The sequence below is a fragment of the Marmota flaviventris genome, chromosome 1, assembly GCF_047511675.1.
Source record: "Marmota flaviventris isolate mMarFla1 chromosome 1, mMarFla1.hap1, whole genome shotgun sequence".
Taxonomy (NCBI): Eukaryota; Metazoa; Chordata; class Mammalia; order Rodentia; family Sciuridae; genus Marmota; species Marmota flaviventris.
In genome coordinates this window covers 206201474-206214627 of record NC_092498.1, presented here as the reverse complement: position 1 = coordinate 206214627, position 13154 = coordinate 206201474, and the positions used below count along the sequence as shown (strand labels likewise).

The 13154-nt window shown below is 56.2% G+C and overlaps 1 protein-coding gene across 3 annotated transcripts; it reads right to left on the bottom strand.

Moving 5' to 3' along the window:
• Positions 1 to 2938: 2938 nt before the first annotated feature.
• Ushbp1 (USH1 protein network component harmonin binding protein 1) lies at positions 2939 to 11650 on the bottom strand. 3 transcript variants are annotated; one of them, XM_027932594.2, is made up of 13 exons: positions 11401 to 11650; positions 11157 to 11259; positions 10915 to 11063; positions 10009 to 10444; positions 7800 to 7925; positions 7502 to 7638; positions 7199 to 7339; positions 6824 to 6988; positions 5892 to 6141; positions 4951 to 5172; positions 3701 to 3807; positions 3416 to 3538; positions 2939 to 3168 (listed from the first exon to the last, which is right to left on the bottom strand). In XM_027932594.2, the coding sequence occupies exons 2-13, from the start codon at positions 11208 to 11210 to the stop codon at positions 2979 to 2981; spliced, it is 2100 nt and encodes a 699-aa protein (XP_027788395.2). In that variant the 5' UTR covers positions 11211 to 11259; positions 11401 to 11650; the 3' UTR covers positions 2939 to 2978. The 3 variants fall into 3 exon arrangements, with proteins under 3 accessions (XP_027788395.2, XP_071457380.1, XP_071457378.1); XM_071601279.1 differs by lacking the exon at positions 4951 to 5172; XM_071601277.1 differs by lacking the exon at positions 6824 to 6988.
• Positions 11651 to 13154: the final 1504 nt, after the last annotated feature.

Genomic DNA, 13154 nt, shown 5'->3' with positions numbered 1-13154 from the left:
TTCCCTCCACCTCCGGCCTTGGACGTTACGTCTTTCAAACACCCTCAAGGCGCCCCTCGGAAGCCCCCAGCCCCACGCATTCCCAGCAGAAGCAATAATCGGGGGACTTTTGCACCCGGGGGCACGCCCCTGCCAACACACACACACACACACACACACACACCCTGGGGCATTTCTTCGCACAGTTGCAGGATGGATTGTGTTTGCTTCCTCTTCCAGAAAGTCGCCGCGTCCGTCCGACCCCCACTCCACCCTTTCTCTGCTTGGGCGAACACCTGGTGTCCAGAGCCTCCAGGGAGAAGGGGTGGTGTGGTCTAAGTCTGGCTGGACGGGTAAGGAGTAGCGAAGTCAGGGGGTCCCTTCTACAGAATTTCAGGCCTCTGGGGGCAGGGCACTCTGCGGCCATCCACCGGCCCTCCACCAGCCCTCCACCAGGCTGGAGACCACAGGAATACCAATCACCCCTGCCAGGGCCTGTCCCTGTCCCCTTCATTTCTTTCCCTCTGTGCTTTGCAGAAAGGGCTTGGCCTGGAGACGGGCTGGAGACTACAAGATCTCCTCCAGGAACCCTGGAGCCGCCCACCCGCCACCGTGTCCAAAGCCCCTCACTGCCTCTGCCGGACCCTCTACCCTCGCCAGCATTTAGTAAGCACACTTTGCATGCAAGACTGGACTTGGGAGCAGGGGAAGCCTGAGTCCCCGGCTCTAGACCTGTTAATGTTTAACCAACTAGAAAAGTTCTTCCTCAGGTGACCTTTTACCTATGAGTCCTGAAGGTGCAGCCACCCAGCCTGTTCTCCCGCCTAGCCCTGGACCTAGAACTGGACACCAGGGCACATATCTGAGCCTCTGAGAGCCACAGACAGGACAGCAGTGCCCTCTGCCCCTGTCTGATCTTATACCAGCCCTTCCAGTAAGAGACTTGGGGCTGGGAGAGATGCTTAGAGACTGTATGATACTTAAAGGGAAATTAAGATTCAGTTTAGCCAGCCAGTCACACCCATCCCTGGGCCTCTGGATCATCCAGAAAGGGTCTGGTTAGTGTGAAATGGAAAAAGACTTAATAGAGAAAGCAGGAAAGACTAGGGTTAGACATGAGCAAGGACTTCTCATGGATCTGACTAGAGTGGGGTTTTGCTCATAGTCCTGCTGGGGGAGGGAGCCTGGGCAGGCAAATGACACTTTGGTTCTGGAGCTTCATGGGAACCTGGGGGCACTGGCTTGTTATTTGGGGTAAGGATCGGGTTCCCCTGGCCTAAACCTGCCAGCATTCTTGGGTGGAGGACATGGGGTGTGGGAGGTCTCATAGGAGATATCAAAAAGGTGGACTTAAAAGTGAGAGAAAGCTTGAGAGGGGGGACTCACAAGGGAAGTGGACAGGAATCTGGCAGAGGGAGTTGACTTGGTGGGGGAGGAGGAACTGAATCTGGGGGACTGGGTGGGAGACACTGGAGGCAGGGCTGCCCCTTCCCACCTGCCCCTTCTCAGGACCTTCCAGCTCCAGGGCTGCCCACCCGCCCTCTACCAGCAGCCCTTCCACCCCCGCGCCCCTGGGGCCCGACTGGTGATGGGCTGAGCCTCGGCACCGCCCCCAGCTGACCCCTGCCCGCGGCCCCGCGGTGACATTTGACCTTGCGGCGGCCGCGGACCCGGGACAAAAGGGCCTGGGCCCATCTGCCGCGAGGGCGCCCGTGGGAACGGCTAGACGCTGCCCCGGCTGCCTGGGAAGCAGCCCCCTCCCCCTCCTACAGGTGACCTTGGCTTCCCTGTTCGCCCCTCCCCTCGTCAACCTGGTGGGACTAGGGACTAAGAACACTCTTAGAAAGGACAGGACGGAGGGAAGTTAGTTCCTGGGCTTCTCCCAAGAGCAAGGTGACCCGCCTCAGTTTCCCTGCCTTCCCCGGAAACTGTCTGGCCTGGGTCCAGAGGCAGCGCAGGGACCGAAGGTCACCAGCCCCATCGCTCATGGGAAGAGACTCTGTTGTCATTCTCTTCCTGTTCTGCCTCTCAGGTCGACAAGACCATCCACTGACGCGCTGACCCGTGGCCTTCCCTTGGGAAAGGCACCCGCCTGTCACACACCTGCACAGGTGCGGCCAGGTGCTGCCGCCGAGCCCCGCCCTCCCGCCAAGGCTGTGGAGGAAACCTTCCTAATCCTCATCTTGGGTTTCAGCTACTGCCCAGGAGGGACAGCTGGCCGCTAATCCTAGCGTGATTGGGTCGTTTTCAGCCCCTTCCCCAACCCAGCCCCTCAGTTGCGGAGGGACAGAGGGGTGTGGTCTATGCAAATGACACGCTAATCAGCTGCCTGCTATTAACCTGGCAAAACCACTCCTCCCAGCTCCCAACCCCCACAGGACAAGGCCCCAGCTGCTCGGACACTTGCTCTGAGTTCCTCCTACCCCCAAAGCATCAGGCAGCCCAAGTCCCAGGCTTTTGCCTTTGGGGTGACTGTCCCCACCCCAAACTCCATGATCTTGCAATGCAATTTCCATAGCCATCTCTGGCTCCTGTGCCCCTCACCACCCTGGGAGCAGGCACTCATCTTGCACAACCCGAACCTGACCCGTTCTGGCCCCAGTCTCCCTGCTGGGGCCCCAGCATTCTCTTGGAGAGCGCCTGCCAACCCAGACCCCACCTCCCTGGGTAGGCATGGGCAGGGAAGGTGTCCTGCTCCCCTGGACCCACCCTGGGCTTCTGGACAAAGAGAACTGGTAGAACTTCGGCTTCGCCGGAGAACTCACTGAGCCCAAACTGCCCCAGTCGGGGGTCTCTGTCCCTACAACCTAGGTCACTTCTGGCTGGACCTCAGTCTCAAACTTTTCCCCCACATGGTGCCAGGGCAAAGACACTGGGTTTTCTTCAAATGCCCAGTCACCTCCCATCAGTCCCCGTCGTGCTAAATGAGCCCCAAACACAAAGTCACCGCACAGGACAATGTCACTCCAGAATGCTTTATGACAGGCCTGGTTGAGGGCCTACAGCAAGGTCTCCCCCAGCTGAGGGGGTGGGCAGGGAGGCCTGCGTCCTCCCAGGGCTCTGGCGGTGGCTTCTAGCACGGCGAGCTCCTCGGCCTGCCGGGCTTCCATTCGCTCCATCTGCTGCTCCAGCTTCCGGCATTGCTCTTCCTGCTTCCGGTGGGCTCCTCGGAAGGCCAGGACCAGGGCACTGGAGGGAGTGGGTGGCTGAGCCAGGAACTGCCCCGCGCTGCGCCAAAGCAGGGGCTGCACTCGCCCATCCAGAGCGTGCGCTCTTGAGCCGGGTCTTGCTGGGGCCCTGGTACGGCTCAGAGGCCGCAGGGAGGCCTGGGGTGAACTGGACTTGCTGCCCTTCTTACAGGGGGCAGCTGAGGCCCAGGGAGAGCTGGGGACGCTTGTGAGGTCACCAAGTAGATGATGACCAGGCCGGGGCCCACCTGTGAGCTTTGCAGAGATCAGTGTTCAGCTCAGCGCTCTGGGTCCGCCTAGCTCGTCCCTTCTGAGCTACCTGTTCCAGCTGCTCTCTAAGAGACTGCATCTGCTCCCGCAGGTCCAGGGTCCTAGCACAGCGGTGGAGAGAGGGGCAGCTCATGGCCATCGCCAATCCTGCCTCCCTTTCCCCCTCTCAACCACATGGACTTTCACATAAACACGCCTGCACACAATGCTGCCACCGTGCCACGCCCTGCCCGCCCATCCACCCCCCATCCAGGCCTACCTACCTGGTGACTGATGCCTCTATTTCTTTGGCTAACTTCTCTGGGTCCCACATTCTGCCTAACTGGCCTCCATCAAGGCCACTAGAGCCACCAGGAACAGCAGGAAGGCCCTAAGGGGAAGAAAAAGGAGGGAAAAGTAACATTAGCCCAGGCCCCTGGGGTGTGCTCAGCCCAGGCTGGACATCGAAGCCACCCAGATTGCTGTCAGCCACAGCCCTTGCCCTCAGTCTGATGAGATACCCCAATATGGGGAAAGCTTCTCTCTGAAAAGGGAAATAAATAACAGGGGACCTCATCTGACGACAGTCCAGGAGGACTGCCAGGAGGAGGTGACCTCTGAGCTCAGGGCTACAGAAGGCCAAGGATTTCTATTACACAAAGAGGGGAGAGGTGTTCCTGGCGGAAGCACAGTCGGTATGAAGTCTTGGAGACAAGAGAGATGATTCAAGGGCTGCGTTAGGAAACCTGCACTGAGCTGGACGTGGTGGCACATGCCTGGAGTCCCAGCTGCTTGGGAGGCTGAGGCAGGAAGATAGATCTCTTGTGCCCAAGAATTTGGGGCCAGCCTGGGCAACAGGGCAAGAACCTTCTGACTAAAAAACACTAACAAAAGTTTTTTGTTTTTTTTTTTTTTTTTAAAGGCCTGTGAGCCAGGCACAGTGGAGCATATGTATAATCCCAGCAGCTCTGGAGGCTGAGACAGGAGGATCGTGGGTTCAAAGCCAGCCTCAGCAACTTAGTGAGGCCCTAAGCAAATTAATGAGACCCTGTCTCTAAATAAACTACAAAAAGGGCATGGGGTGTGGCTCAGTGGTTAAGCACCCCTGGGTTCAATTCCCAGTACCAAAAAGAAAAAAAAAAGGCTTGTAAGCCGCTGAAGATTTTAGGAAAGGACAGACACAACCAGGCAGGAAGGAGAAGGTATCAAAATCTGGGAGGAGATGAGGCAGAGACTGGGGTGTGGGATGGGACAGGAGGAATACAGGGCTTGGGGATGGTATAGGTTTGACTGGAAAACCCTAAACCCCATGGGAAAGAGGGGAGAGACCAGCTCACAGCTGCAGCTGGTCCTGGTTAGAGACACCCAAGGAAAGAAACTGCAAAGTACAGGCAGCCAGTGTGGCAGGAACTTAACCATTCAACTTGCTTCTCTGGGCAGAAACGGAGGGTGAGCTCAAGGGGGGATCAATTGGCCAGGACCACGCGGCCAGTAGCATGCTGCCACCCTACCAGGTCCATGCAGGGCCACTCACCTGCGCCCACTCCTCCTCGTCCCCACTGCTCCCGCCTGCACTGCTGCCTCCACCACTGCTGTCCACCCCTCCAGCCCCCAACTGCGCCTGCTCCCACTGCAGCTGCTCCAGCAGCAGCATGTGGGCAGGGCCCTGGGCTCGGAGGGCAGCGTCCCGCAGCTCCAGGCCGCGCTTCTCGCGCCGGACCAGCTGCAACTGCAGCATCAGTTCAGCAAGGGTCTCCTGAAGGACCGTAGAAAGGACGGAGAATGAGTGCCTCTGGGATCAACCGCTGGGGAAACTGAGGCTCCAGAGACAGGAAATACCTCCCTCCCCTAAAAGCAATAGCGATGGCTGGGCACAGTGGCCATGCCTGAATTCCCAGCAACTTGGGAGGCTGAGGCAGGAGGAACTCTAGTTCAAGGCCAGCCTGGGCGATGCAGCAAGACCCTGTCTCAAAATCTATAAAGGCTCAGTGGTAGAGTGCTCCTGGGTGCAATTAAAAAAAAAAATAAGCTACAGTTGTGGAAATGGCATCTCTTAGTCAAGCACTAGATCAGTGGAAGTTTCTGGAATTTCTCTGATTCCAGAACCTTTTTCTTCTTTCTGTGCTGGGAATGGAACCCAGGACCTCATGCATGATAGGCAAATACCCGGCCTCCCTGAACCAGAACCTCAGGTCTTTCATGCCAGGCTACAAACCCAGATCCTTCCCTGTCCCCAAATTCTCTTCCCAAGAACAGAATTTGGAAACTCAGATTCAGAGTCTCATAAAAATCTGAATCCCAAAGGACAAACTCCTCTTCATCCCTCAAAACCTCAACTCCAATTGCCCTTCCTCCAGGAAACCTGCCCCGAGTCCAGTAGAACTCTCCTGGTCCCCCAACCACATCCCTCTCAGCCTCAGAAATGCTTTTGTCTGTCCAGGAAAGAATGACATGGTGACCTCAGTCCATTTGTACCCGTGTGGCCAACAGGTCCTGTTGGATCTGCATCTTCTCCAGCCGGGGCAGGGCAGGGCCAGGCTGGGTCTCCAGAATGGCCTGCACCATGGCTTCTGCATGGGGCACGGTGGGCAAAGGTGCCGAGGTGGGGCCAGGCCCCGGGGGGATCTTCACCAGAGCACGGCGTTCCTGGAGACGCTGGACATATCCTTGGAGCCGGGATGCCACTTCCTGTGGCGTGGGTTTATCTACGCTGCTGCCCTCGGGGCTACAGGAAACAGGTGAGAGTCCCGTATTAACACCGATGAGCACAGTCCTGCTAACTTCAGGACAAACTTGTCAGTTCCATCACCTTCCATCTCACTGGACCATGATGCACCTGGGTCATCTGTGCTGGGCCCTGCATCATACCAACGTGGTAGGCACCATGAGGTGGACTCTAGTGGGAACCACCTTCTATCAAGACAACATGGTGGACAGTGGACACTACCATGCCAACCTAACGGGCACCATTTGCTCATACCAATATGGCAGGTTCCATCTCACCAACCCAATGGCACCATCTCATATCAACATGATAGACACCATCGTGGCCAACCCAATGGGCACCATCACCCAGCTTGCCAACCCCGGTGGGTACCACGGAACCTCAGGCCAACGTCATTAAGCACCATCATGCCAGTTCTAATCAGTTCTCCATCATCCACTTTCCTACCCTCCCTGGTGGGTCCCTTGCCAACCCTAATGGCTGTCAACCATCATGCCACCCTTGATAAGTAACCATAGGAAATCCCAGTTAGACCTCATGCCAGCCAACCAAAGTGAGTTCAATGCCAGCCTTGCTGGGCACAGCAACATCAAACCCAAACCCGTGGCCAGCTCTGGGAGTCCCATTCCCCAGTCAGGACCTCAGTCACCCACCAGCACAGTTCCCAGAGCTCGCAGGGTACCTGGGCCGTGGTGTCCCTCCATCCATGGCAGCCTCCTTTTGTGCCAGCAGTCTCCATGCTTCCTTCTCAGCCACCTGCAGGTCACCCTGGGCGACTTCATCCCCTGATCCTGAGTCAGCCTCCCGCAGAGCAAGCAGGGCCCCATAGGCTTCCTCGCAGTCCTCACTGTGGGACACTGGCTCTGAGTACTGCAGGACACCAAGCTCCATCTGGCTCCTAAACTCCTCACTTCTCACCCCTGCCCTCTCTTCTCAGTCTGAAGTCGCCTTAATTGTCACAGTTGGAAAACATGCTCTCCCACAAGGTTCCTGGCTCCTGGGCAGGTGGAGCCATTCCCTCCACAGCTGCCGAGGTCACTGTGGGGGGTGCACCAACCTGTACTGCAGGGCCAGACGCAGTGCTGTGGCCTCGGCCTCCCGCTGGCCCAGCTGCATGCTGAGACTCTCACAGCGGCCCTTGTGCCCTTGAAGCACAGCCAACAGCAGACGGTTGAAGCATTTCAGCTTCTCGATACTCCTGCCTCCGAAGGTGGGAAAGAGGGGAAATGAGAGGCCACTGGTGATAGCCAGGGTCTGATTTCCACCCTCCTTCCCCTGCTGTAGCTCCAGGCTCCCAGAATTGTAACCCAGCTGTGGGGGGTGCCAGTGCCCTTAAGAGCTCAGCATTTGTGGCTCTCACCCCCGGAGCTGCTCCAACCGGGACTCCATGATGTGCGTCTCAGGGGAAAGGGGCTGCTGCATGGAGAGAGACCCCAGAATGTGGGTGCTGGAATCACTCCGGAGGCGCCGGAGCAGGGGGTGAACCAGGGAGGAGTCCTGCCAAGAAGAAGTCACTTGATGGACCTGGTGAGCTTCAAGAGCCCAGGATCAAGATTTTTCCAACCCCAGAAGCAACTGGATTCCATGACCAGGAATTAAGATCATCCTCCTAAATGCTAAGTCTATCAGGACCAGGGGTTTGTACTTCTCATACTCACTTGAGTTCCCCAGAGTTCCCCATCTGCCCCAGAGCTGCTCGAATCACTGCCCGGACCACCTGCTTGGTGGCGAGAGGGAGGCGGGGAGGACTCCAGCCTCATTATGGAATCCTGCAGCTCCTGGACCTGGGGGATGATGGGGAATATCAGGCTGGGGGCTCCAATCACCTGCCAGCCATCCCCAAGGCCTGTTCCTAGGTCAGGGGCAAGTCCAGCTGGAAGGCAGAAGCCCCTATAGTCACCTCGCTGAAGCCCTCACTACATGATCTTGTGCATGTCCTTCATCATGCATGACTTATCTTTCCCAGCAGGGAAATGGGCCCCCCTCTGGAGGAAAAGTGATCCCACTTTTTTATTTATTGAAAGGTTGTCCAGAGTGGTCTCAAACTCTTAGGCTCAAGAGGTCCTCCTGCCTCATCCTCCCTAATGTCTGGGACTACAGGCATGTACCACTGTACCCCATGAAGAGAATTTCATTTCTTTCTTTTTTCTTTTTCTTTTTTTTTTCTTTTTTTTGCAGGAGATAGTGTGTGTGGTTCTGGGGACAGAGCCCAGGGCCTCCCACATGCCAACCCACACCCTACCACTGAGCCACACCTCCAGGCCCATGGAGCCCATTTCCCAAGCTGAGCTCCCTGGTCCTGTCTTCCTACCACTTGGAGAGGAGGGCTTTTCTCCACCATCTTGCTCAGCCACAAGGCTTTAAATGTCACCTACATGCTAAAGATGCCCAAATATCCCCGTGAGCTCTGAAACAGGACATACAGTCACCCCTCACATTCAACCAACCAAGGACTAAAAATATTTGAACAAAATGGCACCTGAACTGAACACAAGCAGCTTCTTCTTTGTTATTATTCCCTAAATAAAACCTTGTAACAACTCTGTGCACAGCGTTGGGTGTCGTGAGACACCTAGAGATGATTTCCAGTCTAGGAGGATGTGCAGGCAAATGCCACACAATTTTATCTAAAGACTTGAGCCTTGGGCTGGGGTCGTAGCTCAGTGGTGGAGCACTTGCCTAGCACGTGGAGGCCCTGGGTTGGATCCTCAGCACCACATAAAATAAATAAACGAAAGACTTGAGCCTCTGCAGATTTTGGTATCTGAAGTGGGTCCTGGAAGCAGTCTCCCAAGGATACTGAAGGACAACCGTATAGCTGTCCCCTTGATATCTCCTAGTGGCTCTCCCCAAGTGGTCATCTTGAGTTGATCAGTACCCAGAGAGCTCCGGGTCTCCCCCCAGCCAAACCTGTCCCTCCATCTGCTTCCCCAGTCCCCTCTGTCAGTCCCTCAGCAGCCAACGCCAGAGTGGTCCTTGGTCTCTCTCTAGGTCACACACCCAATCCCCGAGTCCACTAGCTCTGTTTTCTGTCTCCTCCTCCTCCTCCTCCTCCTCCTCCTCCTCTTTTTTTTTTTTTTTTTTTTTTTTGGAACTGGGGATTGAACCCAGGAGTACTAAACCACTGAGCCACATCCCCAGCCCTTTTTATTTTTTATTGGAATTTGCGATTCTCCTGCCTCAGCCTCCCAACTTGCTGAGATTACCGGTGTGTGTCACCGCACACAGCCTCAGGTCCTCGTACCCAGCCTCAGCTCCGTTTTCAACCTCACCCAGAATCCTCCCACTTCTTGCCACCCCCATAATTTTCAGCACAGAGGACCAGGAGGGTTGAAGCCACCTCCTGAACATCAGGATTCTGCCCTCACCCCCACAGACTGTTCCTCCCACAGCCGCCAGAGGGCGCCGGTGAGCACTGCCTCAGGGCACACCCACTCTGCTCAGGACTGTGAGCAAAAGCCTGAGTCCTCCCCACAGCCCTGCACAGTCTGCCTGTCACCTCCCTGCCCTCATCTCCCTCACGTGCCCTCTTGTTTGCTCCAGTCACACTGGCGTCTTTGCTGGTCCTTGAACACATCAGTCATGCTCCCACCTCAGGACCTTTGCACGGCTGTTCCCTCTGCCTGGGACGAATGCTCTTCCCCCAAATTCTTAAGTCACTCCTCCAAGCCCTCCTTCTGTTTTTTTTTTTTTAATCAAGTGGGCCTCCCGGACCCTCTTACTAAGATTGCAAGGGACCTTCTGTCGCTGGTCTCAGCAGTCAATGTTCCATGCAGATGCGTTGTTTCACTGAATGAAGGAACTTGGCCCTGCCTCCTCCCTCAGAGACAGGGAGCCCTGGGAGGTGGGACTCGGCCACCCACTCACCTCTCTTTGCAGCGCCTCCTTCTCAGCCCGGATGGCCTGCAGGGAGGCCTGTGTGCGGACCAGCTCGTCCTCACGGCTGCCCAGGGCCAGCCTCAACCAGGCGTTCTTCTCCGCCAGGCGGGCTGCCTCCTGCTGGCAACCCCGGGCCCCTTCCTGCTCCGTGCAGGGCCCCCGGGCCCCCTCTGTTTCGTCCTCTGCCTCCACTGGCCCAGGACAGCTTGGGGGTCGGTGGCGCCAGGCAGCAGCGGCTGCCTCCAGGGAACTCAGAACGTGCTGGAGGGTCTGAAACACATCGGGGGCCCCGGTCCCAGTGGGGACAGTCTTCCTGTCCAGCAGGGTTGTCTCTGGGGCCTGGTGGCTTTCCACTGCAGGCTCCTGGGGTCCCTCCGGGGCTGAGGCCAGCCTCCCCCCTGAGTCCTCAGCATCCTTGCTAGTCCTGTGAAAACCAACCCAGAGACCTGAGCCACCCCACGTTCAGCAGGGGACTTCGCTGCAGTGTCCCTTGGAAGTGTGAACGGGGCCCTGAGCTTCAAGAGCTGTGTGTTCTGGGGCTGGTGTCCCAGCGGGACCCTGAGAGGCTGGACAGTGGTCCGGGAGGGGGCCTGGGGCGGGGGCCGCAGAAAAGAATGAGTTCCAGAATTTGCAAGGTAAAGAAGGCTGTCTGGGCAGAGAGTCTTTGCCTGGGTGTGAGAGACAGAAGCTTCTGGAAATGGGGTCATCTGGGGTGCTTGGTATACAGGGGCTATGTGTGAGGGCCAGGGTTACATTATTTCGGTCCTTGAAAATCAGGCTGAGGAGGGCAATGGGGAGCCATAACAGGTGCTTGAGCAGGGGAGGGACACAGGTTTGTGGGTGGCAAAGACGCACCCAGACTGGAGTCCAGGACACAGACCAAGAGGATCTTACCTGCTCCCTGGGCCCTGGCCACTGACCTCCACCATGCGGCTTGGCGGCTCTGGCCTGAAACTCTCCTGAGGTGGTTCAGGGTTGGGCTCGGAGTTCACGCTGGCTGCTTCAGCCTCCTCTGAACTCTCAGCTACGGGGTCCAGTTCACCCTGCAAAGGACCCCGGGGTCCAGCTCTGAGCCAAGAGAGACTGGGTCTTAGAGTCCCATGGAGCAGGGTCTGGTGGGGAGGGGGAACACTTACCGGCGGCAGGTGCCTCCCTCGCCGGCTTCGGGGCCGTGTGGCCCGGGCACTCATTGCTGCACAGAAGCTGGTGCCTTCTGAATCTTCCTGCTTTCTTTGTCACCTAGAAACACAGCCTGCTCTCAGCTCTTGCCTTTGTTATCTTGAGCAAAGGTCAGCAATGAGTCTCCCTCTGGAAGGGGTCCCCAGACAACCATGTTGGGCTGGCATATTTGAATGCCTCCCTGGATGGGCAGCTCACTACCTTCACATTTGCCAAGACTTTTCCTTCTCCTCTGACGCCTTTACCTGTCACTACTTCTATACTCCCCTTTCCCCCTATCCAGACATCGAATGGGAACCCCAAGAGTCCTCTTTCTGTCCCAGGGCCCTCCTAAGCTAAAAGGTCCTGATGCTGTGGTTCAGTCCCCTCAGCCGTATGTCTCTGTTCTTCAGAGAGCAGTCTGGTCAGAGGCCTGGGTTCCTGAGCACTCCTGGGGTCACTCTGGCCACTGTCGGCTCAGGCCAAGGCTGGCCTGGGAGGGGCCAGGAAACAGGAAACCCCCTTCCCTGGTCACGTGACTTGTTATTGTACTGTTTCCTCTGGGAGAACAGTGGGTTCCTCCAGCCCTGGGGGTGGGGGTGGGGATGCATGTGTCTAGCTCCCAAGATGCGAGACCCTCCCCATCTCATCCTCTGAGCCCAGGGTCCCCCCATCTCCAAGGCTTGGATTTTATTTCCCAAGTCCCAAAGTGTCCCTCCTGTCCCCAGAGTGGATGCTTTTCATATGACTCCCCTGCGAACTTGCCTAGCTGTCCCTTCAGTGTCTGGGACAGCTGTTCTCACTCACTCAGGCACACATGGATCTTGGTTGGGTAACCTTGAGCAAGTGACGACCCCCCGCCTTGAGCCTCAGTTTCCTTATCTTTAAGATGGGGAATTGCAATATTTTTCTTACAACATCACGATGGGCTTTTTGTTTGTTGTTGCTGGGGATGGAACCCAGATCCACCACATGACAGGCAAGTACTCTACTATTGAGCCCCTGAGCTGCCCGAGCCTGTCCTGTTTTGTTTTTTGTTTTTTTTTTTCCAGCAGTGGAGATTGAACTCAGAGGCACTCTACCACTGAGCTACATCCCAGTCTTTTTTAAATATTTTTTTTTAGTTGTGGATGGACCTTTATTCTATTTATTTGTATGTGGTACTGAGAATCGAACCCAGTGCGTCATGCATGCTTGGCGAGCACACTACCAATGAGCCACAACCCCAGCCCCAGACATACCAGTCTTTTTGATTTTGAGACAGGCTCTTACTAAGTTGCTGAGACTGGCCTCCAACTTGTGATCCTCCTACCTCAGCCTCCAAGACGCTGGGATTACAGGTGTGTGCCACTGCACCAGGTTGTCTTGAGGTTTTAAAAACAAATTTGCATGTGGCCATCCAACATTTTCGGAAAACTGAACTGTAACACACACTCTTTTACCCTGTGACTTCTCTGGTCCTCCAACTCCACTTCCTCTGCCATCTCCGGTTTTTCCTCTGCTAATGCTGCATTTCCCAGAGCCTAAACGGTCTCCATATCCTGCCCATTTTCCTGCACCCTCCTCTAAAGGACTGCCTTCTGATTGAGTCCTAGAGGCACAGACCTGGCCTCTCTCCTCCTGCAGGGATGCCAGCTCTGCTCCCTCTTAGGCTCTTTGGCTCCATGCTCTTCCCCACCCAGACTTCAGAGACAAAGATATAACTCTTTTCCTGCCAGCTCACACACCCTCCATGGCTCCCCGTTGCTCTTGGGAGACATTTCAAGCTTCTCAGCCTCGCATGTAAGGCATGTAAGTTTCTTGCTGCCTACTCCCTTGCATTCCCCATGATCTAGCCACAATGCCTCCTCTACTGACAGTAGAAGGTTCTTGGGTTCTCCTTCTCAACTTTCCTGCACTCTGAGGTCTTTTGCCTGTGGTCTGAAATATCCTTTCCTTCCACCTGTGTTTGGTTTAAATTGTGCAAAGCCCAGCAT

Excerpts from the sequence above, each read along its gene's own strand:
- Ushbp1 (XM_027932594.2), bottom strand. The coding sequence starts at position 11,210 with ATGAGTGCCCGGGCCACACGGCCCCGAAGCCGGCGAGGGAGGCACCTG. Across the intron at positions 11,064-11,156 it reads GAGGGAGGCACCTGCCGCCG|GGTGAACTGGACCCCGTAGC; the intron begins GTAAGTGTTCCC and ends GGTCCTTTGCAG. Across the intron at positions 10,445-10,914 it reads GGCCAGGGCCCAGGGAGCAG|GACTAGCAAGGATGCTGAGG; the intron begins GTAAGATCCTCT and ends TGGTTTTCACAG.